The sequence below is a fragment of the Mastacembelus armatus genome, chromosome 14 (assembly GCF_900324485.2).
Source record: "Mastacembelus armatus chromosome 14, fMasArm1.2, whole genome shotgun sequence".
NCBI classification, from domain to species: Eukaryota; Metazoa; Chordata; class Actinopteri; order Synbranchiformes; family Mastacembelidae; genus Mastacembelus; species Mastacembelus armatus.
The window spans coordinates 14,362,606-14,387,220 of NC_046646.1; the positions used below are offsets into that span (position 1 = coordinate 14,362,606).

The window sequence follows — 24,615 nt, forward strand, 5'->3', positions numbered from 1 at the left end:
TGAGGGTGATATGGTATAGAATTATTTATTATATCGCATTTTTTGTGAAAAAAACAAACAAAAACAAAACAAAACTTCCTGGCAGTAAATAATAATAATAAAGTTAATATAAACAAGGCTTCCTGGACCTGAATAAGTGGTTTAAAATGGAGTGAATTAAAAATGATTAATTCATTTAGGTAAATGAGCTTCCCAACTATTATAGCTAGCAGTGTTTGAAACTCTAGAAATAAAAGGATTATACAACCTCCTGCATAAATAATTTATCCTTCAAAAAAATTTGTTTGTGTGTGACATCTCCATACAGCCTGCAATCTGATGCAAAGAAAAACTAATAGCTAACATTACTGCCTAATGAACGGCATGACATATTTAGAAAGTTCATCAGTTAGGTTTGAATACATTCTGAGGCCTTTCTGAGGAAACTGAACTCAGTGCTTAGTAAGACTTTTGGAGACCTGCAGATACAGTACCATGTACAGGAACTGATGTTTACTGTTAATTTCAGAGTGGATTGCTGCCTTAACGCTGGTAGTGGACATGTTGGAGCTACCGACAGAGCCTTCAAACTGTATTTGAGTCAAATAAGATGCCACCAATCTCAACTCTTCATCCAAAACCAACTGAAATAACCTGAAAGATTTTCAGTCTTTCGTTTCATGTTCAATAAGTCAGCTTTTAGTGTCCTCTCTAAAACTGCTGTTTACTCAAAAGTCAGCAAACATGTTAGCAGGGTTAACGGGATTTGTAAAAAAAAAAAAAAAAAACATTTTGAAAAGAGCTTTTATAAAAACAATTATTCCTGTATGAATAAAGTCCTCCTTTAAAGTAGTTTGTGGTTAAAACAACTACTTGCATTGTGTAGAAAACAGAACAGTGGCTATACAGTCATAAATGTACATTATATTACTTTATATCAAAAACTGTCCACAACAATCCTTCTTAATTCTATATACTTTTAAGTTTGTCTCTTCTTTTTAATTTTGTCCAAATAACTAAGATGGAACGTGCATAAGTCTGATGAGTGATCTTTATCTTTTTGTACCTAAAAAGCAAAGAACTCATGATAAAACTTAGCACATGCTGCCGTTACACAGGTCAGGGTGGATTTTATGAACAGCTGGTTGCAGAAAAAGGATCCAGGACATTTCCTCATGATTTTTCAGGGGAACAGAGATTCCATTTGTTTACAGTGCTTGTACTGCATTAAGGCGGGTCAGTCATCTCAGTGTTCACACCACCATACACATGAGTGGAAGTAGGATGAAAGGACTGGAGTTCAAATTCGACTCATTAAAATCACACATGCAAACACTGTGAAAAGGTTGTATCTATTATATGGTGATCTTCCTATAGCCTTTTCTTATTTGACCTTTTTCATGTGTTTGTGCTACATTCAAGTGCTATGGGAAGTTTCAAATTAGGGAGTTGTAGATATAACTCTCAGAGACTGTTGGACAATTATTTGCCCAAAATGCCTCATATATTTTGACTAGACATTATACTTTAATCAGGTTCTTCAGGATAATTTTGATTATCTGATTTCTTTCCGAATGAGAGATTCTGTGCAAATAGAGCATAATCTCGTGTGTGCGTTGAGTCAGTACATCATTAGTTTATCTTAGCATAATGACTTGGAAACAGCTAGCCTGGATCTGTAAAAACTTTAAAATACACTTACAAACACCTTTTAAATGTACTACTTAACATATTGTACCTCTTTTTTTAAAATTCCATACAGGAATATAAATGTGAAGTAAAATCTATACCCAGTTGTTGTTAATGATAAAATATGTTCTAGCCCGTTAATCCCTGTAAAACCAAAAACATTAGATTACTGTTTGTGGTTGAAATATAATGTGAGATTTAGAGGTGCTTTTAGGTGTTTTTATGCAGAGTCAGTCTAACCCTCTCCTCAATTCCAGTTTGATGCTAAGCTAAGCTAAATACATACAACATGAAAAGCGTGGTAAGAATGGAGATTATTATCATCAGCATTATTCATATTATTATCAATAATATTACTATTACAACCTTTTGTACAATTTCTGTGAAAGGTGAGCTGAAATTAGTTTTATATTATAATTAGTAATTAGAGAAGAAATTTTCAGTGCTGTTAGAAAATAAGGAAATCTCTTATTGCATATATTTACATCAAGCTTACAGCAGTGTCTTGAGTCCAGAACAGAATCCATTTTAATCCTCTGGTCACTTTCTCAATCTTTACACCTCTTTTTTATTTCTGAACACTGCTCTGCTGTACATCTGCGTGACTTCATGGCCTTCTTTTATCATTTCAAACATCCAGTGTTTAAGATCATTGATGCACTTGAACGCAATTTTAGGCAAAAGTGTTATCCTCAGGGTAATTCCACAGTGTCTCTTGTCAGGAGCAGGTCTGCTCCGGATCATGATGATGATGATGACATCTTCCGCTAATTGTGAGAAGTGGGAGATCAGCAATTAAGCCTTCATTACTGATTGTAACATGAACGAGGACTCATCCCGAAAAAAAAGTGATGATGGAATAACATAAAACTGGAACTGTACAACAGAGGAAAAGTCTTTAATCACTGAATCCCATTTGGAGTGGACGAAAACCAGTTGATTGTTTCAAGTGACTTGAAACACACTATTGTTGTCATCTGAGTCAGTAGCTGTGTCACTGTGTGTTTGTCGCAGCTCATTGTACTTCACCTCCACCTCCTGGAAGCAGGATCAGTATAAAAACAGTTCAATGTGGTTCAAAGATCAGTCAAATGTACGGCCAAACAAAATCTGCCGCACATGCAAAACTGCAGAAGTCAACAGATCATGAATTATTCCTTTCCTGATTAAAACAGTAAGATAATTTACAGAATGTTTGTCTACAACACTGCAGCTAGTGCAACCAACAATGGTTGTGTACCATACCTTCAGATACTGCAGGTCGGCCTGTAGGAGGCGTAGGTGGGTCATGAGCTGCCGGCTGAGGTTGGGGCCGCTGCCGCCCTCCGCCTGTGATGAGGAGGAGAGCAGTTTCCTCATGTCTATCCCCACATCACTTCCTACTCCCCCATCATCATCAGTGCTGCTCTCCTCAGAACCAACGCTGAAATCCAGAACCATACAACCCCCTGGATGGAGGAGCAGAGCAGGTGGAGTGGTTCAAGGAATATGTTTAACTTTCAATTATTCAGCATAATTGGCAGAGCTCTACACAGAAAAACCTTTGTAAATAATTCCCTCACCATTACGTTCAGTTGTCTCAGAAAGGTCTGTGTGTCCAGAATGGAGCTGTGGGTCGTCTTTCTGTAAACTTGCAGATGCTTGGCTATCATCACATGCAGCAGAAAGCCCCTCAGGACTCCCAGGCAAGGAGGCACTCAGCTGACAACCAGGACTCCCAGTCTCCTCTTTCTCTTCCTCTGCCTCTCTGCTGATCATGTGGTTGAAAAGAATGTGCTTCAGCATTGCCACTAGAACAGGAAAAAAAGCAGCATTTAAGGATTTCCACCATGCCACGAATACAACTGGAATAAATATCTCAAAACCTGAGTAGATAAAGCCAAAAACTCTTGGTGTGTCTAGGTACCACTAGAGTTAATTGAGAGATTGTTTATAGAGTTTGGGTGAACTGGCCCTTTAACTTAGAGCTTACACGTCCGTAGAGCATCTTCAGCTTTGGAGGTGGGTATGCTGAATTCAATGTGTTCTTGGTTTTCAATAGCAAAGCCTTGACGTGATCCTTCCTGCTGCAGGAAGGGCAGCCTCTCTGCCAGCTGCGCATCCAGGAAGGCCTCTAGTTCTGCTTCATCCACCTCCTCTTCCTCCCCCTCTTCCTCTCGTGTGTCTGCCACAACCAGCTCATCTTCCTCGTCCTCTGATTTCAAACCATCGAAGGGATTGATACTCGTTGGAGGAGCTTGAATGTCTTGAGAAGCAGCATCATCTTTATCTGGATGTGTATTGAGATTTGAAGAGAAAAGGTGATAATTTACCTCAAAACATATTTTTAAATATATTTTGAGCATATAAGAAGTAATTTGTGTAGAGCAGTCAAAGCTCCAAAGTACTGGAGTACTTTAGTCAATTATTTGTTCAGGTTAGTTTTAAAAACATATAGTATAATGTGATTTGACTGAGATGTGACTACATGTACATGTAGAGTAGATACCTCCACTTGATGTACCATTAGGATCTTTGCTCGGCCTTGGCATGTCACAGTTGATGATTTCAATTGCCTCCCGCTCAGCACTGAAAAACATTTGCTTTAGAAAGTGGGAAATAAATCTAACCTAGTGTACAAACTGTGGTGTTAGTGAACTCACTCAGACTGAGCTGTGCCACTGTTGTGAGGTTTGGCCTTCATGGCTTCGGCACATTGTGTGATCAAACACTGCCACCTAGATAAACAGAGGTGACACAGCAGGATGACACATAAGAAAACAGGTAACATGTTGCTGACACGTCATTTGTAGTGCTGTCCTCACATTCTCTGATCGGACACTGTCTGAGCTGTCAGCTCGTAGATCTGAGCCCCGTTCTCTGACATGGAGAGCACGAAGAAAGACCTGTTGTCTGATAAGGGCAAAAATGCAAACAGTGATTTCGCAATACATTAGTGCATAATGCAAAACAGAAAAAAGAAAATAAACATATTTTCCATTATATTTGGGAGTTACTGCAGCTCTCACCAGTTGCTACTGGACGAACCAAGACAGTATTGAGTTTGATGATGGGGCTGAAGATGTGCTTGGTGTCGGTGGCACTGGCCAGATTCTTGCCGTGAAATTTAAGGACCAAGCGCTCATCCTGTTTCTGCAGTAAAACTAGAATGTCCTCCAGGAGGATTGTGTACAGCTCTGAAAAGAAGACACTGCTGATATAGACTATTTCTGTGTGTGTGTGTATATATATATATGTGGAAGGCAGCCATCTGTTTCAATTAATTTCATTATATCACAAAAATAAACTTGCGAAGGATCAGAAACAGTCATCTAATCAACAGTCTGTTCAGATTAATGCTATGGCTGATTTGTTTATTTTTAACTGGTAGAAAGTTTATCTAATTTCTTGAGTATGATTTCACATATGTACCAATTGTCTTGTCTTTATTCACTTTCCAAGAGAGAGGTCCCTCATGTATCATCCTCCTCTTAGTCAGGTCCAGATTCTGCATGAAAAGAATCAAAAGACATCACAGCTTCATTAATATCCTCAGGATGTCACAATCTTCAATCAAAGGTCAGACAAATTTCAAACTTTTTCAAATTTTTTGTTTGATGTAACATGAAAAGAATATCTATTGAGCTATCAGGGATGCTTACCTTCAGTTCCAGGATCATGGGGTTTTCAGTCTGTTTGAGAGATGAGAGGTCTAACCTTCTCTGATACTCCTCTAGCCTCTGTTAAGAAAGAACACAAACTGTCTAATGCTTTTCAACCCAAGGAAATTAGCCAAACAGAGTTTTTAGCTGCTGCTTTGTTGCTTTTAATTAAAAGCAAACTTAAACATTGCTAATATCATTCTACCTGTTTATTCTCAGCCTCTTTGACAGCCTGGTTGACGTGGTTGAGGATCTTTTTGCAACACTCTCCAGCTTTCTTCACCTTTTCCCTCTCCTCGGCATCCACTGTACAAAGATGAATGAGCAAAACCAACAGCTGCTTAACGAACAACCAACCTCTGCCATTCTTGTGCCTAAATTAGCCACTTTCATACTCATATCTACAGTATACCTGTGTACTTAGCAATGTTGTCCAGTAGGAGTGGGTATTTGGTCACTCTCTGCATTTCTACAGGAATGATGTCTTTAAGCTGCAGCCTGCGACACAGACGGTTGCTTTCAGCCTCCTGAAGAGAGACAACAAGGTGGAATGAGGATAATATTTGTAATGTATAACATATAGTATGATAAAAATGGCTAATATGTATATTTAGGATTCTTTTAGTAAAGTGGGTGAAAATCGGATTTAAAAATAATTCTTTGTATATAAAATAGGAGTGAAAAACAGTTTAGTGCAATCACCTCCTTTTGGGTGGACGTTGGTAAATACCATAAACAGTGACACACACATACAGTAAATGACCACATAGTAAGGAACAGAAGTGAAGAGAACATTATAAAACATCACACTCCAATCCTGACCATAGACTATACTGTTCTCTGTCATGCTGACCTGCAAGAATAAGTTGAACCTCTGATCTTTCTTCTGTCTGGTCTTGATGAGTTCCAGTGCAGGCGGCTGGTTACTACAGAAAGTGCCCACCCTTATCTTTATCTTCTCTTCTTCCTCCCCGCTGAACTGGAATCAACACATACACAAGAGATTTACATTTGAGGTATTTCCTGTAGCTAATGTTCTTCTCTGGAGTAACATAAATGCAGATACAGAATTTACTGTAAATTTTCCCCATTCAGTCTAGAACTGCTGCTGACTAAACGTCCTTCTTGGAATCAGGCTTATACTACAAAAGATAGCAGCCCAGATTTAGCTCATTTAGAGATTTTATCTGTTGCTCAATGGCCACTGTCCCTTTAATATATTTTAAAAATATATTAAACATGAAAATTTTAATGACTGTTCTCAGTACAAACTAAAGAGTATTGTTTTCTTGATGTCTTGATAAATGCAGTATAAAATCAATTTTCAAAGCCTCAATCCCAACAATACAACAACTAAATTATGTCATACTCACCAAACTGCTTCCTTGAATCTAACGCCATTTTCATTCACTTATTATGTCCCATTGTTTCCAGTTTACCATAAATATTTACATTTTACTACTTTGAAAGCAGCTCAAATAGTATAACTCCTCCCTTTGTTGGTATGCTTTTATTGTGAAAATTTTGCCCGAAGTATCAAGAGTAGTCTAACAGAGACTGAAAAATAATCAGGCAACGTAGAAGCAACTGGAAGTAGATACTGAAATAAAATATGAAACATGCAGGAAAGATGGACTCTTGAGGATCAGGTATTTTTTTTGCAGACTTTCAAGATTAGAGTGGATCAAATAAATCATTTTGTAATCCATTTGACTTTCAGTTCTCCTCAACAATTCAGGTGTGTTGTCTGTCAAATTCCCGTCCTGTATGAATTAAAAATGGTCTTACCCATCCCAAGAGATCGTCTCCAATCTGACCAATCACAGATGTCTCATTCCTCTTCCTGATGGCCATCATCTGCTCTGTTATAGACACTGAGGAGCAGAGTGGGGAGAAATTTGGAAATGCAAACTACTCTACACAAACTACACTATGTCCTCTGTGGCATACAGAGTCGTAGGGTGTGTAAATGGCATTACCATGCAGCTGAATGATTTCATCCAGGTTAATAAAGATGTGTTTGATGTCTTCTGGTGGGAGGATACCATCTCTGTTCAACCTCTGGTAAAAAACACAGTCCAGCGCCTTCAGCATCCGCAAGTGTGCACGCTCTGTGTAGAAAAGCTCTTAGGGTGGAAAGACACACACAAATAAGCTGTATGTACATTTGATGATTTTCATGATGTGTTTAGAAACGTGCGAAGCATCGGTGACTCACCATTGATGACTTCCTGCCGTTTGATCTCCTGTGGAGTTAGGCTTGCTAACACACCTCGACTGACCAAACTCTGCCAAGTCAGGGGGTCTTCTTCACACTCCACCTCCCCTCCCTGGTCGTCTTCACTCTGGATGTCGGCTGAACTCATCCCACACTGCATATCCAACCTATTGTTGACGAAAGAAAGAGGGAAAGAGGCTAAACAACACATTTTCTCTTTATTATCCTAAAGGACATTATAATTCAAGACAATTAAAAACATGGAATCAGTTAATTGGCTTATGTTTTATAAAGTCTACTGTGCTAGTCTGGTGACCTAATTCTCAGTTTAATGTTTTGTGTTCTGCTGCAGCTGCTGTATTATGTTGAAGGTTGTGCAAAATATTCTAAAATGAGTCTTATACAGATTTGTTAGGTAGACATTATTAAAACTATTTAGGCCAATACATAAACAATGAATGTCACTTAGCAAGCACACACACCCAACTGCAACTTAAAGAGAAAATACAGATTCCACAGATACCTGAAAGTCTCCTGATCTTCCTCCTGTAACTGCTCCAGGTTGGAAGGGCTAAAGTCAAACTGTGTGCTAGATGTACTGGAGACACTGTCCTGATGGTCACCAGTCTGCAGACCATCACTCAGTTTGGGCTGGATGGAGAATGGAGACATATCTGTAAAGAAAAGAGAACAGAGCAATAAGGAGGCAAATAAAAAAAATAAAAAAAAACAGAAATAGAGGTCTGACTTGTACTATTTCAGAGTTCATGCATGTCTTTCCATTTTTTTTCTTTAGTTCGCTGTGCAAACCAACAACCAAATACAAATTTCTAGAATGAACTTAAGGACAAAGCTGTAACTACAAGAAGCAAGTCGTAGTGTTTTTATGTTCCAAGCTTTTTGTAGAGGAGCATTTAAAATTTCTCGAATACTGAAGCCTTAAATGTGGTAACGCAGAGAAAAAGGGATTTCTTACTGGAGTCTGAATCTTGTCCACTACTATCTAAGACTTGACAAACGGGGGAGCTGTGTGGAGAGGATGTGGTGGAAGGCAAAACATGGACACCAGTGTCTGATCCTTCACTGAGCTGAGCTCCTCGGCTCCGTCCAGAATTTGATGCAGAAGAGTCCGGCTGCTCGAGGATGCCGCAGGCAGGCTGAGAGAGCTGCTTTGGTGATCTTTGCTTGTTCAGCTCCACAGCCTTGCCGACTGTACAGAAACCCGTTTTCACAACATACGCATATGCAACGATAGAAAAAACATGGACAAACAATATAGACTACAGTACACCGTGTAAAGTATACACACACTTAAATACACACAGTAGATATGATATGCCACTGCGGTGCATCTCTTTCCTGCCTGATATTGGGTATCTGTAATGTTTTAGAATAATAAAGCTTGAAAGCTGAACTGTAGTTTTATTCTCACCTGAAGTTGAATCCACTCTGCTTAAGCGCCGAGGTGGCCCGAGGATGTTGGGAAACCGAGGCTTTTTCACCTTCTCCTCACCTTCTTTCTCAGGCTTGATAGTCTTCTGTTTGTTAAAATAACACATTTTTCTCTTTATTGTCCTAAAGGACATTATCATTGAAAGACCATTAAAAAGGAGGAATCAGTTAATTGACTTCTGTTGGATACTGTCAATAATTATTGATGATTGATAATGATTCCAAGGAAATCCCAAAAAAGCTATTACTTAAATTTAAATAACTGAAATTACTTGCATACTTAAAAATATTCTCTTTATACTGTGATAACGACGAACCATATCATCCAGCCCACATTCACATTCATGCACCTATAGCTTAAAATATTGCATTTTTGAGTATATTGTGCCACAGTTGTGCAGATAATACACACAGGGAGACAAAAAACAAAATACATTTATATCTGTGTGTTTCTAAAGAAGTAATTGTACCTTAATCTTGGGAAGGAAATTGATTCGCACTCGTTTATGCTCAAGACCGCGGGGCTCCTTTACTTTCACCCCGAGGTGCTTCATATAGGTGAGAATCACATACTGCATCATTTGGCTGCAACATCACAGGACACAGTCAATAAATTCAAGAAGCTGATTCTGTTTTACTGAATGGAAATACTTACAGCTGCCACACACATATTTTTATTTTTTAGACACATAATATTTTACATACGATTCAAATTACTGTTGTACTATTATCTTATAGGGTAATGCACAGTCGGCAACGCTGTGGAGCTGAACTTTAAAACGTCTTGAAAAGTAGATAACACACTGACTGCACTGAAGCTGTGAGTGAAACATAAACAAAACTTTTGTCTTACCACTTCTCCTCTTCTGAGGGCTGTGGCGTCAACCTGCACCAAGCAACTCAGGGTTAGCACACGTACAGGCTTTGAATATACATATCTCCGTGTTAATGTGTGTCCTTGGAGACTCACAGGATATCCTCTATCTTGGAGAGGATGTGTTCAGCACAGGCACATTCCTTTTCCAAGGCCTGCTGGTCATTTCCTTTCTCTACGTCCAGCTTAGACAGCTCATCTTCAGCCAGAGTGAGACCCATGCTGCGCTTTTGTCTGCACACATAAACACATGCAAATTACATCATGTCTTCCGACAGTTCCGTAAGAGTCCAAGAAAATTTTCAATTTAAGTCATTATTGTCAGAACAGTTAATGATGTCACTCTTACCTGAAGTCTTCCAGGTTCTTGTGCAGGTCTGGTAGAAGTGCTTCCTGTAATGTCTGAGTGTACTGTTTGCAGAGGTCTTCTGGGATTAACTCCAGCCTCCGCTTCTCTGTGTAGACACCCCCCGCCCCAAAAAATAGTCAACCTAGAAACACTTTACAAGTTGAAATAACAGCTCTAATAATAATAATTACTATAGAGAAGACTTTATGACAAAACATGCTGATACTTTTGTCAAGCCAAATAAATGTATGTAAAAATGCTGGCCAGAATGTTAACTTTGTAAAAACACTATAGGATGTTTGGATTTTAGCCACTAAAATTTCTAAAATAATTCAACATGACATTTTAACAAGCTTTAAATCAGTTCACTAAAGACATACAAGATAGATTTTAATGTCTTGCTATGTTATACCCAGTTCAGCTGCAATCGTCTCTGGTACTGGAACTTTAAGATTCTGAAAAAAGCAGAGAAATAGTCCCCGAGAATGAGAGTTACAACAACAAATATACACCCAATTTAATAAATGTAAGAAATCAACAACTTCATATAAGAAAAAAAAAAAGAATAAAATAACTCACTGCTGCTCGATCCATGAAGAATGAGTGGAACTCTATAAACATGCGTCGGTTTTCTTTGGAGCTGGTTTGCTTAAGCATATCAGCATAGAGATAACAGAGCTAATACATAGAAGACAACAGAAAGAGTTTTATATTACTGTCACTTTACAGCTTGTCATCTCATTTAGTGAACATCTGTGTCATACAAATAATCCATAATCTTTGCCCCACTTTTCATGTGTCCGGTATTTATGACAACACAATTTGAAGCCGGTGGACGCTATAAATGACTATACTTAACACTTAGTTGACTTTTCTACAGTTTGCTCTTCAAGTGTAACAGTGTATATACAGTATATCAATTGTGAACATTTAAGGAGAGAGTAAGAAAGTGAACATTTAAAATTTTTGTGAAATTCCTTATTTACCTATTAAGAATATTTGTATTTTTCACAATGGTATCATCCCACAGAACACCTTCCAAATTAATAGCATTGGTTTTATAATACCTTATCCATTTTGTGTGTGTGAAAGCATATGTACCAGAGGTGCAGGGTCAAACTGTGAGACAACATGGTGGAGAAAGACTGCGAGGTGAGCCGGCCGAGACTTCAGCAAATCTATACTCTGGAAACAGCTACAGTGTTCATTTATCTGACAAACGGAGAGAGACCGAATTTATTCGAATTAGGAATTTAATACATTTTCAAAATGAACAACAAATGACCAAAATTTTAAAAACTTAAAAAAAAAAAAAAAAAAAAAAAAAAAAAGCAACCAATTGTTAACCTGTTCCTGCTGAGAGTCAAAGTAGTCATCTTCTACTCCAATGATCTGGGGGTTCAGGAGGTAGGGGGGGTTACCCACAGTGCACTGTGCACTCGAGTCCTAAGTGACACATGAGTTAAATGCATTAATAGACAAATTTACAACCCTTTTATATGTTTCACATTAATAGGCGGAACACATCGACCTCTAGGTAAAACTAGTCAGAACATATATATAAAAATATTAATTTAGAATAAGTCATCATTAACCCTTATTAAACCACTCTCCCAGGCAGTGATTATTCAGTTTAACAACCATAACAGAGCATGACAGGCTTGTCAAGGTTTGGATTTCTCCAGATACAGACGGTCTATCTGCAGGGCTAGTGTAAATGTGATTTCTAAAACCAAAAATGCAAAAGTGACTTTGGTGTGTCTCTATGTGTGTAAGAGTTTATCTTACAGTGTCAGTGGTGTCCTCTGTGTCAGGCGAAGGGCAGAAGTTGAGTCCGTCTCGTCGACTGAAAATTGGGCTCTGACAGGGCGTCTCTGGGAGGGGGCTGCTGTTCATCTAGACAAAAACACACACAGAACAACACAACACTTAAGGCAAATTGATTGTTTAGTCTAGCACTGAATACTGGAAAATCCCTAAGGATTGCAAAGTAGGACCATTTCATCCCTATTTATAGAAGTTGTGATAAAAAGATTATTTGTTATTACAAAGAAGTCTGTGTAAGCAGTATTTTCAGACAGGCTTCCTGTTGCATTGATCACCAGACTGTGGGTACTCCTACTAAATGTTATTAACCATATTCACTTTTTAGCAGTATCTGGTAAATTGTTTATTTTCCTATAAACTGTATTAAACAGAGTTTGAAACATTTACATTAACTTAACAGCAAAAATATCATGGTGGCATTGAAGCTCAGAGTCATTTTGGAAATGGAGCATCTACATGGGGTGCCTACTTAGACAATATAAACTGATTTCTTCTTTTTTTTTTTTTGATTGATCCATTTTTTAAAAACTGGAAACTATAAAGAAATAGTGAAAAATGTGCATGGCACATTCCCAGAAGGTGACATCATCAAAGTGTATGTTTTGTCTTGACTGTTATGTTGAATTCCACAAAAGCCTCATTCAAATAAAAGTTAACTCTAAGATTAAAACATACAGTGTTGCTGGATAATGTGGTTCACACATTAACTGTCCTCGTCTGTCATGATACCCACAGTGTGATTGTTAGCGGAGGGCCTGTCGTTAGCACTGTCACTCCGCAAGCAGGAGGTCTGCTCCCTCGCAGGGGGCCCGCTGTTCCCTTCCTCAGCCTCACCATTCCTGGAAACTGCGGCTCCATCCTGAAACGGATGCAAAAGGGTTTGTTCATGGTCTTATCAGTTACAAAGTTCTGTAGAATAAAGACCCCACAGTGGCCTGTTTTAATCTGAGGGAGTGACACAAAAATTGTCCAGTGTTTTGCCACAGGATGCAAATGATGCAAAATAATAGATTTTTCAAGTTATGTCATCTAAAATTAGTTCTCTTGATCTTAAATAATGTGTGGGGTACAAAAGAATGCAACACTGATAACAATGCCTAAAAACAACTGAAGCTATTCAAGACATCCCTGAAACTTCAGTTGAAAAAGATTCAAGCTAAATATAAAGCAGATGAACAGGCAGTTACTTTGATTAGCCAGCATTTTTGGAGTAATCTCTGTCCTTATTTTTGGAAGGGGAGAAGTCTTTGAAATGATTAATGTAAAATTTTCTCCTCTCTGGAAAATGTCTTCATTTGCCAAAATACTCAAAATTGCATTGTGGGGGAGTACCTGTAGCACCACGGCTGCTTTGTTGAGCTGTTCCTGCAGCAGTGAAATGTGCTTCTTTGCGTCCTGGATCTCTTTCAGTAATTTGGGTCGAGGGTTTCTGCTGTACTCCTCCTCCTTTGTCTTAAAACAAATCAATCCCAATGAAGCCAAGTGTAAGAAAAGAAATAAACCAAACATAACAAAGATAATCTACAGTTAATATACATGCACCTGTAACTCCTGTTGCTGCTTGGTAAGCATGTTTTGTAGACTGTCGACCTTCTGGCTATGTGTGGTTTTGTTCTCCTCCTAAGAGGAAATAAAGTGGAATCACTTGAGCTATAACAGATGAAGACACACATGTTGCAAAATTATGAAAAGCTTTGTACATGAAAAGAGAGAAGTGATATGAATCAAACTGAAAGTGAATAGGGAACATGGGCACATCTACATAAACAATATACTGTGATCACTAACAGCTGTACCGTGGGAAATATAATCACTGAAAAACCCTGTAATGTTTTAACGTAGTTAGAAAGATAATTCTACCACGGAAGAATTTATTTACCCATATACCAGATGTTATTAGTGTTAACATGAGGATACATGGTTTACATGGTGCTGCAATGGACTGAATCCATGTGACTAATCAAAAATAATGAAATGAGGGAGTGGTATTGGCCAAATAAGTTCCAATATCATGAACCTTGTCTTTACTTAAAAAAAAAAACAAACAAAAAAAAAAAAAACAAACATAATTCCAAAGTTTTCAAGTTAAAGTTCAACACTGAGAGCCAACAGGCTCCACATAGAATTGATATGCACAGTACTTCAGGGGATACACTGGGTCAAACTGGATCACTGTAAAAATAATTCTCCTAAGCCTTGAAATTGGCTTGTTTACAACAGCTTCTAAAAAAAATAGCATTTTTTAACAAATTACATTTCTTTTGCTTGTGTGGAACTTGTTGATTTTTCCATGTTACATGTGAAATGCAGAAGATGTGTTTGGTAATTTTGCAAGACCTTCAAAGTTTAACTTTACCATGTTGTGAGATGAATTGCTTCTTTATTAAAGGTGTAGCTCAGACAGCTGTTATAGATGACATCTATTAGAAAATACCACTTCCTTACCCCATCAGGCAGAAATGAGCTGATGTGTTCCTGGGGGCTGCTGATCAACAGGTTGCATTTTTCCCCACCTGGCAGGGCAGGTGAGTGAGGCGCTGAGAGAGACGAATGCAGGCTGGCCTTTCCTCCTTCCCCCTTCTCTTCCTCCTCCTCCTCCAGGGGGATCTGAGTAAGCCCCGGAGGCCTCCCCAGCACTGTCAGGGCTACATAGGAACCCGCTGCCAGAGAGAAAAATGGTGATGCCTGTGCAAAACCATCTACTCGACCCTGTCAGGAACCTCTCTCTTGAGACTAATCGCAAAAGCTCTTAATAACTAAGACTAAAAGTAGTTGTGTTCGGGGGCCGGTTTGGTTGATCGACATGAGTCTCAGCACATCACAGCCAATTATGGTGACACTTCCTCCACTTACAGCAAAGTGATAAAACCCAGACAGCATACTGAGATGCATACTTACATTTTATCAGCTTTACGACTTCTATGTGGTTTGAATGTGTAACTAAGGTGCCATTAACCTGTCAGAAAACAAAAAGCATTGGGAGAAAAGTTTTAGTGCAGCATGTTGGATAAAGCTGCAGATACTCTATATTTTTGTTGTCAACAAACTAACAATGCATTTAGTCCATATTTCAGTACTTTCTGACTCCTCTATACTGGAAATCTCAGCCCATTGCCCACTTCTTACTATTGAAGATGTACAAAGAAAAAAAAAAAAAGACTTGCAGATTTGAGGCTGTAATGACTATTTAGATCAGCAGGACAGTGCTGGATTCAGCTTAGATAAACCCTGGTGGGAACTTTCTGTCCTGGTCCACTACTTTTCTCCTGATTCTAATGACTAAATCTCCTGGTGATAATCATTTCCTGCATGTGCTTCACAATAAATGCAATTTAATGCAAAGACAGAGGCAGGCCTTTACTGTGAAGTTAACAGTACCAAAAGTTGACTCAGTAAGTTTTTTAGTACTGTAATCTGTGCTCAATGTTGCCGGATACACTCAGTCACTTATCAGAATTAGGATCAAGAGGAGAAAAAAAAGGCAAAATCGTACATCCCTACAAAATGCAAAAGCTCAGTTCATCCTTTAACTCACTTTTAGAGCTGGACATGTTGTTTTCTGAATCTGGAAGTAGAGTTGAACTAAATAAGGCTCACCTTAATGATCCTATCTCCTGTTTGGACACCAGCTCGCATTGCAGCACCATCTATAACACAAAAGACAGAACGGGGTCAGGGACGTTGCTTCTCTAAGTGTACTGCGATCATGTCTGTGGAATAATCTCACCTTCTTTAACCAGCTGCACAAACACAGGGTTGTCGCCACTCACTGTCAGCCCAAACCCATTTTCATCTCTCTGGATTATCACACAACGCTGGACAAGACCTGTAATTTATACACACACATACAATGCATTACATTATAACAACATTTGCCTGTTTTAATCAGAAAAGTCCTCATATGACTAGTGATATTACTCACATGAAGAGATGTTTTTAAATCAACATCCAACCTAGATGCATGATCCTTTACATTTCACACACACTAATGCTGACAGTTCAAAGTAGTGAAAAATACTGACAAAATGTTTTGACTCGTATGTTTGCAGTATTTGCCTAAAAGAAGCTCTGGCAGAGCATCTGTAATACTGGTCGTCCGGTTGAGTCACTTTGTGGGAAAAATTCTTAACACAGGAAGTGACAAATCAAGAGGCTGAAACTGAAAAGGTTTTTAAATAGCAAACTGCTTTCCTTCCAACAAAAACTAGACTCACCAAACAAAAGATCTCTTTCCTTCCTTGTCTCTACAGTCGGGCTGGGTAAAAAATTCTCTGTTCAATGCACAAACTTTGCACCTTGGCTACTTTTAGTTAAACATGCTGAAGATGTTTGCCAGCCTTGCTTTTGTCAGCTTTTGATAATGCAACTCAAATTGCATAAGAACAAGCACATGAATGAGAAAATAAAATACATACATTAAATAAATATATCCATTAAATCTACACAGTATTTGATATATAAATAGTAGTGGTCCTACTGCAAACAGTAGTTTTAGTACATAAGGTAACACAAAAAAATAATGGATGGATTTGACTTCATGATATCAATTTCATGCAAGAAGAGAAAAAAATCCTATGACTGTATGCAGAGTACAACTAGTAACAGCCAAGTCCTTGTGACCCTGTGAAATCTACTCCTCAGCTGACTCATTCATATCAAAACATTACCAGCACCCTGAAGCTCTGCAAAGATCATCTGCTAGAAAAAGAATTAGGGTGTTTTTCTTTTCCTGTAGCCACGGAGGAAGTTTAGTGACAAACCTTTTCCTTCTCCCACTTTAAAGTATTATTTCAGAGAGCCGAGTGGATAATTGGTTGTCTTCTGGCCTCCGTGAGGGAGCCTCAAGACTTCAGTGTGAAGAAAAGGGCAGGAAGGATTAATTTCAACCCTGCAACCCAGGCAACCACCTTAACAACTTGTTTCTGAGCGTTGCTTATACCTACAGCATCTCTGTCTGCCCCCATAACCAGCCTCCATGGTGAAGACTGTGGGGGCAATTAAAGCATAACTAAAGCATAAATCAGACAATGACTCAAAATACTGAAATATTTTAAATTTTTTTTAACCTAATCTCAACTCATTGCATCAAAACTGTTGAACCTCTTCAAATAATTGCAAACTGGACTTTTGATGCTGTGCAAGTTCAGATTAGAAAAATACAAACAAAAAAAAGGCAGTATGAAAGTATACGTATGTGAACGTAAATCACTCGTGCTAAGCTTTTGCAATTGATATTTACGATTAAACCTCAAACCTGTATTTACAAAGTGCTAGTAAGAAATGCTGCAGCAAACTGTGTGTCTTACCTGTAGGGTCAAACTCATGTTTGAGGGAGACAGATGATTTGTCATTCTTAGGTTTCTTGTCTGGAGGGTCCTTGTTGAGAATGCTTGGGGTCCTAGAGAGACATGGGGCAAAATGAGAACAAACATTACACACTACACTACTACTAACTGCAATACTAACCATTATGAGGTATTATTGAAAATGACTGTAACCATAGACGTAGTTGACTTGAATTGTTTATGACAACATATAAGAGAAATATATAACATGTTAGTTCAAACTAGTGCCTAATTTTATCCAATTTATTTTACTCTCTGAAATCTAGATTTTTTTCAAGTGACAGCTGGTTAAAACCCCAATTAAAGCTGTGCTGTACTATATCAAAATAATAAACTGTCAATAAAATGGCCATAAAAAGCTCTATGTACACCAGCATTTTCTTAATTAACTGTCTTAATGTGTATTTCCCTCGTGGGACCTTAACTTCATGTATTAATAGCACAGGTTCCTCTGCTCGTCCCCCTTCAGCGCCTCCTACTCGTTCCACAAGAGGAGTTTTTGTTTGTGCTGCTGTTCCTCCCTTGGACAATGGGGGCCCTGGGCTTTTAACAATGGCTCCCACGTCAGAGCCAACTTACTATACTGTGGCTTTGTGGGACAGATTCCCGGAAACAGAGACTAGGGGTGTTTGGCTTGGCTCCAGTTTCCTGAATGTAGAAGAAGGCTGGGAAAGACATGGAGGAGGGGGACGGAAAGGAGGAGGCACATAAGTGTCTTTGAGGGAAGGCAGAAGACTTGGGTGAAGAAAATTTTAACATAGCTCCCAGGGTGTGTGAACTGTTCTGTCTAAACTATCCTCATGGTAGAGAGAAAAGATATAATAAATCAAATCCTGATGTATCTGATTCAGGGAAATAGAAGACAGAAAACAGAGAAAATTTTCCTTTGTGTTAAGCTCCCTAAAGCACCAGACCTAACATCTGAAACTGATTAAAGACTCCAAGACACAACAATACTGTCAGAACTACAGGCAGAAAGGGTGAAATTACACTGAATAGGAGAATATTGGGGTGATAACCTTGTCTTTCTTCTCTCAGATTGGAAGGCCCACTTAGGGAGCTTCCTTGCTGTGGTTGGAGGAGATTAACAGTTGATAAGACATGGGGAGACAAGGACGGACTGCATCCTGCTCTAAAGTAAGAACTGCTGGATAAGACGAAGGCATTTAGCTTTCAGCTTCTGTGATTTTAGTTGCTTTTTTTATATTTGAATTCTAAAATGTGTACAATAATCAGAACAATTATATCCAAGACCACTACCAGACATGTTCAAAATCTACTACTCTATATCTTTCCATTAAAAAGACACAACTTGGGTCAGACCCAACAAAGTAATAGTGTTGTCAAAGACTCGCAATGCTCTTCTATCAGCAAGTTTAGCATGGACACAATGACGCCCTATTGCCCAGAGGAATAAGCTATATTATACTTTAGCTACAGATATTATACTTGCTGGTTTTGTTAGACTTTTCAAATAAGCTTTTCAAAAATGTATATAATAATTCTAAATAATGAAACACACAATTAAACCCATTTTCAATCACCGAAAGTCTTCACAAATGTCTTGATATCTGCCTGTGTCTTTGACCAGCAGTAAGATGCCAGCTCTTATTTGAGTACACAAGGCCCATTCTGACTATAATTATTATCTTTGAGAAAAACATAGAACATATAAACTGAAGATACTGCATCCCTTTTAAGAAGCCTCCTGCTATGATACTGCTACACAAAAATGTATAACATTTACAGGGCACAACAGGGTTTGCAAACTACTGAGCAACATACTACTAGTTTTAGAGTGTTTAGAGTGGTATAGGTGTTAGCATGACTATAGTGTGCTGTCTGGTTGGAAGCTATCCTGCACTGATATCAGTGGCGATGTCAGTCACTCAGGAAGGGCCGGTGGCCTGGTGATCCTGACAGACATTGTTTAACAGTGATGTCACCACTTCCCGTCAGAGCCCGGGGTAGGGTGGAAAGGGTGGGTTGGGGGGTTTCAACAGGCGGCAAAACACACAGATCAGCAAAACTTTGTGACAAAGAGCAAAAGAGCTGCCCCATGGCTTTTAGGCATTACGGTTTATTGTACCTCCTAGATCTGAGCATTGGCCTAATATGTCATCCAAACAAATTCATGGGTGTTGGAAGTTTGTCCATATTTACAGTAAATGAAAGAGGACAACAGAGAAAATCTTGTCACAACAAAGACATGGAGAACAGTCATTACTTAAAATTCCTGCTTCGGACAACTCATACATTTTATCTACATTTCAAAATATTTATATCTGCTCCCAAAGGTCAACAACCTCAAAGGTGGGGCAAAAGTAAAACAAAATGTCAGACAAACTACAACATTGCAGCCCCCAGAAAACTTTTCACAGATGAACATCACTAAAAATATGTTTGCAATTGAAATACGCTGGTTAGATGATCAGATGATTGTAAAAATCCAGGATTTAGAAAGATTACACTTTACAGTAAAACAAATCCATGAGCACTAATGAATCTTGTGGTCACACAACTATGGCAAGAAGTTGGATCCAGAGACTTAGTCTATTAAGTGCGATGGTTAATGGACACTGTATGTAAGATATCCCACTTTTGAATTATTTTGACTGACCTGTTAGCATGTTACACACTCATCTGACCATCTGGTTCATGCTTCATCTCCCACTGGACCGATGTTTAGCAGTGTTTTCATGTTTCCAGATGTAAACTATTATTTTGGTGAGTACAATGTTTTTGGAACTGATGAACACAATGGCTAAAGCAAAACAGAGAATAAATTAACAGGAGTTTTAATTAACTACAGTTTTACTTTAAAAGCCTAAAAGTCTACTGTTTCTACCCAAACTCCAGGGACCTGCGATGTACAACCAGTTACTTTTACTCACAAAGGTACTGTGAGCCCAACAAGACCTATGCAATGTTTTACAGGAGAGAGGATGGTTTTGTCTATCCCTTGAGGCTAGGCAGACAAGAGAACATGTTCCATGCTGGGGGTTGTCACATCTAGACGGTAAAATATCACACAAGTCAGGAGAAACTGTGCAGGCTGCTCAAACTGAATTCTTGTCACTGAGAAACCCTTGAACAACATCCAAGAAGTGACCTAACCACTGCTGGAGTTGGCACAAATGTTGCTGAGCAACTGAACCCTTTTTGCAGTACAGGCTTCAGTAATAACCTTCAAAATCCACAGGTAAGTGGATTTTGTGAAAAAAAAAACAAAAAAAAAACGCACACACGCGAGCCATAGCTTCAGTATGTACCTGAGAGATGTAATATTTAGGGCTGCTTCAGAAAACGGTACAAAACTGTACGTTTCTAGGGTCATCAATAACAATCAGGGTCCAGTTTCACATGTTAAATATGGATTGTCTGTGTGATCACTGTAGAGCTATAGAGATATGCACAGACTACTGTATTTGAAGTTACAGTATGTCATCTGCTTTACCATTAGGGCTCTGTGATAATGCAAACTTATCATTTTTCATTTGTACAGAATTGCATTTTGATGTGACAATCTTATGCAATTGAATGAAATACAAATGTTAAAGTGGAGTATAGAGAAGCCTCTTACTGTTTGTTCACAGTATAAAGAGATTAATGTTTTACCACATTAAATAATCAACTCATGGCCTAAGTGTTTCCTGACCAATGTCAGTGTACAACATGACAAAGTCTTTTGGAGACAGTTGCCAAGTTTGGTACCATATTTCTTGTACACCAAAACCAAAACGTCTGCTCACCAAGGGCCACATTACAAACCACACTATCAGCTGAGATGTTGCACTGAAGAATAGACTATTGTCAGGGTTATACAATACAGAATTCCATCTGCGAAATTCATTTTAGGATAGTTTCCCTATAAACCTGTCCTATGGTGTGTCATGCTTTCCACTTCCATTGTCTGTTCAGATGTTCTACACAGAAAAATAAAACTAAAAAGAGAAGAGCTCCGTTGTAAAATGCAGCAAAGCAAACCAACAGCTCAGGCCTTTCTGCAAACTAAAGGTAAAAAAAAAAAAAAAAAAAAATCAAATGACTTTATTTGACTTTCAGAGGCAGTCATGTGTGCCTTTATTTTGGCCTTTCCACAGAGGAAACTCCTGATTACTGACTGTAAAAATATACAAGTGTGTTATGTAGAATGGAATCTGAAAAGCTAAAAGTCAACCAGCAACGTTTCTACGACAATTAACCTCATATGGCTCTTACAGAGAGGGAGGGAGAGAGAGAGAGAGAGAGAGAGAGAGATGTTGGCTGGTACCAACAAACTCCAGAGCTCCAACACTTTATCCTAGACCTATTTTCTGACAAGAACCATGCAGATTCTCAAAAGAAATGTTATTTTTTCCTTACATCTGCTTTTGTTGTCTGCACAAGATAAATAAAGAGAAGTCCCATGATGTTTACAATGCCTCAGCCAGTTGCAAAGACATTCCATCAATAAAATTCATGGATTAACTCTGTTGACAATCATGTGACTGAAGTGTCAGTGGAACATTTGGAGGTAAAGTCCAGACCACAAGGATTTAGACAGTTTAGATGTGCAGCATATCCTTTTAGAAAAACAACAGATACCACAGTGAAGTGCCAAACCTCAGCTTTAGTTTGAATGGCTTTACATCTGTGCTGAAAGAACAGTATGGGCAGGGCCATTTCAATGCATAAGAGCCCAAAGTGAAATGGTTCAAGGTGGATATTGAGTCAAACAAAAATATATTAAATATTTTGTGGAAAATCCTTTGCAGTCAATCAGTGCCTGAAGCCTTGGACCAGTAGATATCACCAGTCACTTTGTATTTTCCCTGGTGATGGTCTCTTTGCCTTTAGTCTGGACTTCAGTAAGTGCAGTGAAGCTCTGTCAGATGGGGATTAAAAGACTGACTCGGCTCAGTGAGGATATTCCACCACTTCGTCCTTAAGAGCTCAGTGGTTTCTTTGTTATGCATTTAGGATTGGCTTCTTGCTAAATGATGAAATGTTGTCTCTATTCAACCTGTTTTCTTCTGCCAGGAGTGGAATCATCAATAAATACCAATGTGCCAGTTCCAGTGGCAGCCATACATGTAACAGAGTCTCCACCATATTTGACACATTAGGTGGTAGGCTTTGTCTTGTGAGCTGTTCCTTTTTTCATCCACACTTTCCATCATTTTGATAGAGGATGATTTTTGGTTCATCAGTTCAAACTCCACCCTGATATTTCTATTTTAAAGGCTCACAGGAATTTGGATTTTGTGGTGAATCATGTTCATGAAGTCTTCTTTTGATGATCGATAAGGGAACATCCTGGAGAGCATTCTTGACAGGTTGTGCACTCCCACTATGTAAATTATTTTCCTAAATAAATCTTCTCCCAGACCTACCTGGATTACCATTTTCTAGTTTCCCTGTGCCCACCTGCTTTGCACAGGTATCCGAATATGTCACAAATATATCCAACTCCAGATTTTGGTAAACCGGCCTAATAAAAAACCTTTCAGATTCCCACATTTTCCAGCTGGATGCCCCCCTGCTGGTTAGACAGGGCAGGTTGTCTTGAACATTCATAGCCAATCACATGACAAATCTATACATTTTAACTTGCACTGGATTTCCATAGACATTGAAGATACAAAATACCTTAAGAGGCTTGTACTTGTTTCCTCTTATATGAATTACACCAAATACATTACACACATTTACTAGAATTTAAAGTCTAACTTTAGTATCTCCAGACGCCATCACTTCCCACAACAGGCTACTATGAACCACCTATAAAACTGGCACTTGATGTTTTTCTTAAATCATTTAATTGCTAAATTTATCAGAAGACTAAACTAAATGACAACATATCCTACTTCACATTCTAACACTTACTGGTATTTTCCAGCAGGCAACACAACTTTAGCTTCAGTTTGAACGGAGTTAGTCTGGGTGCAGTTGGTTGTTTGTCTATTCATCAGTAGAAAACACTTTCTAGACAAAGCCAAAATAAAAAGGAGTCAATAAGCAGTGAGAGGAGCCTACCTGTCAGTGAGTGTTGACTGTGTGCCACTCATTGGGTTTCCCTTGCGAGTTTCCAAGCACTTCACCCAAATAACATTTTCATGATACCGCGCAGCTCTTTATTAAAACGGCTCCTCTATTTTCTCTCCTCTGTGTCCATCCATGTCCAAAAAATGTCGACGGGGGAAAAAAACTTTTTAAAAGCTCATTATTCTAATGGAAGTGTTGGTTGAAAGCTCCCAAAGGATGTAACGTTTGTCATATGTTCAATGCTGCGACGTTAATAATAAAGCCTGAAACCCGGAGCTGCAAGAAGTTGAGAAATGTGCTTTTTCTTTCGGATGTGTTTTTAATTAGGAGAGATATCTGGGGGGAGGAAAACGTGCTTGCATTTCTCAGATTACTTCCAAGTCCAAGATGAGAAAAACGTTATTTTTCCTGAGGACATACTTCAGTAATGACACTCCAGTCTATTCCTGACGTCCGGAGAAGAAAACACGTCAAACTTTGGCCGCTGAATCCAAAACGAACTTTATCCTCTAATTTCCCGTAACGTCCACTGAGCTCAGTGGAAGCGTCGCAGTTTCTGTAGCATCTTCTTCCAGGTCTGTTCACGTTAATCCTCTCTCTTTGTAGAGCAGCCTGTATTTTTTGCTCCGCACTGTGATACAAATGGAAAAAGGAAACGCTCCCCCCCCCTCCAAAAAAAAAAAAAAAAAAAAAAAAAAAGAGTAGAAAAACCCACCTTCCATTCTGCTGCGTTCAGGAGCGCCTCGTACCTCGCTAAACTCCCAGGGTAGCAGTCTGATCTTTTATTTAAGTGGTTATTCGAAAATGTAAAAATCTATTAAAAGTAAAAGGTATGTATTCTAGGCTTAACATTAGCAAAAGTACAAACGCATTAGTGTCTACTTGAAGTACCAAATGTAAAAGTACTCCATGTGGACTGGCACACTTCACAACAGTGTATTATATGATTTAATTATAACTTTTTACACGTTAATGTGAGACTTTTACTACTTTATATACTGTTGGGTAGCTCATGAATTTCCCCCTGTGGATTATTAGCACTGATTAATAAATTCTAACATTTATTTATAATTTGTATTGAATCTTAATTTACAAACTAATTAGTTATAAAAAATAATTAAACACATTAACTACATTGTTTGCCTTGAGGGGTATAAACATGAAGTAGCTGAAAATGAAAATACAGTAAGGTTTAAGTATCTCAAGATTGCAGC

General features: G+C 38.5%; 1 protein-coding gene across 5 annotated transcripts; it reads right to left on the minus strand.

Annotated features, from left to right (window-relative positions):
- Nucleotides 1-24,055, minus strand: arhgef12b (Rho guanine nucleotide exchange factor (GEF) 12b). Of its 5 annotated transcripts, XM_026328122.1 has the most exons (38): nt 23,393-24,055; nt 17,954-18,039; nt 17,336-17,427; nt 15,757-15,855; nt 15,627-15,676; nt 14,928-14,985; nt 14,475-14,689; nt 13,572-13,649; nt 13,362-13,481; nt 12,763-12,888; nt 11,991-12,098; nt 11,550-11,648; nt 11,304-11,414; nt 10,782-10,880; nt 10,615-10,657; nt 10,203-10,308; nt 9,950-10,087; nt 9,833-9,865; nt 9,450-9,564; nt 8,960-9,065; nt 8,504-8,737; nt 8,051-8,201; nt 7,528-7,697; nt 7,289-7,435; nt 7,098-7,183; nt 6,163-6,288; nt 5,722-5,836; nt 5,515-5,615; nt 5,310-5,387; nt 5,080-5,155; nt 4,677-4,844; nt 4,473-4,560; nt 4,311-4,385; nt 4,157-4,236; nt 3,641-3,937; nt 3,231-3,458; nt 2,914-3,116; nt 1-2,706 (listed from the first exon to the last, which is right to left on the minus strand). In XM_026328122.1, the coding sequence occupies exons 5-38, from the start codon at nt 15,663-15,665 to the stop codon at nt 2,614-2,616; spliced, it is 4,110 nt and encodes a 1,369-aa protein (XP_026183907.1). In that variant the 5' UTR covers nt 15,666-15,676; nt 15,757-15,855; nt 17,336-17,427; nt 17,954-18,039; nt 23,393-24,055; the 3' UTR covers nt 1-2,613. The 5 variants fall into 5 exon arrangements, with proteins under 5 accessions (XP_026183907.1, XP_026183905.1, XP_026183904.1 ...); XM_026328120.1 differs by lacking the exon at nt 17,954-18,039 and having other exon boundaries at nt 7,528-7,694; XM_026328119.1 differs by lacking the exon at nt 17,954-18,039.
- Nucleotides 24,056-24,615: the final 560 nt, after the last annotated feature.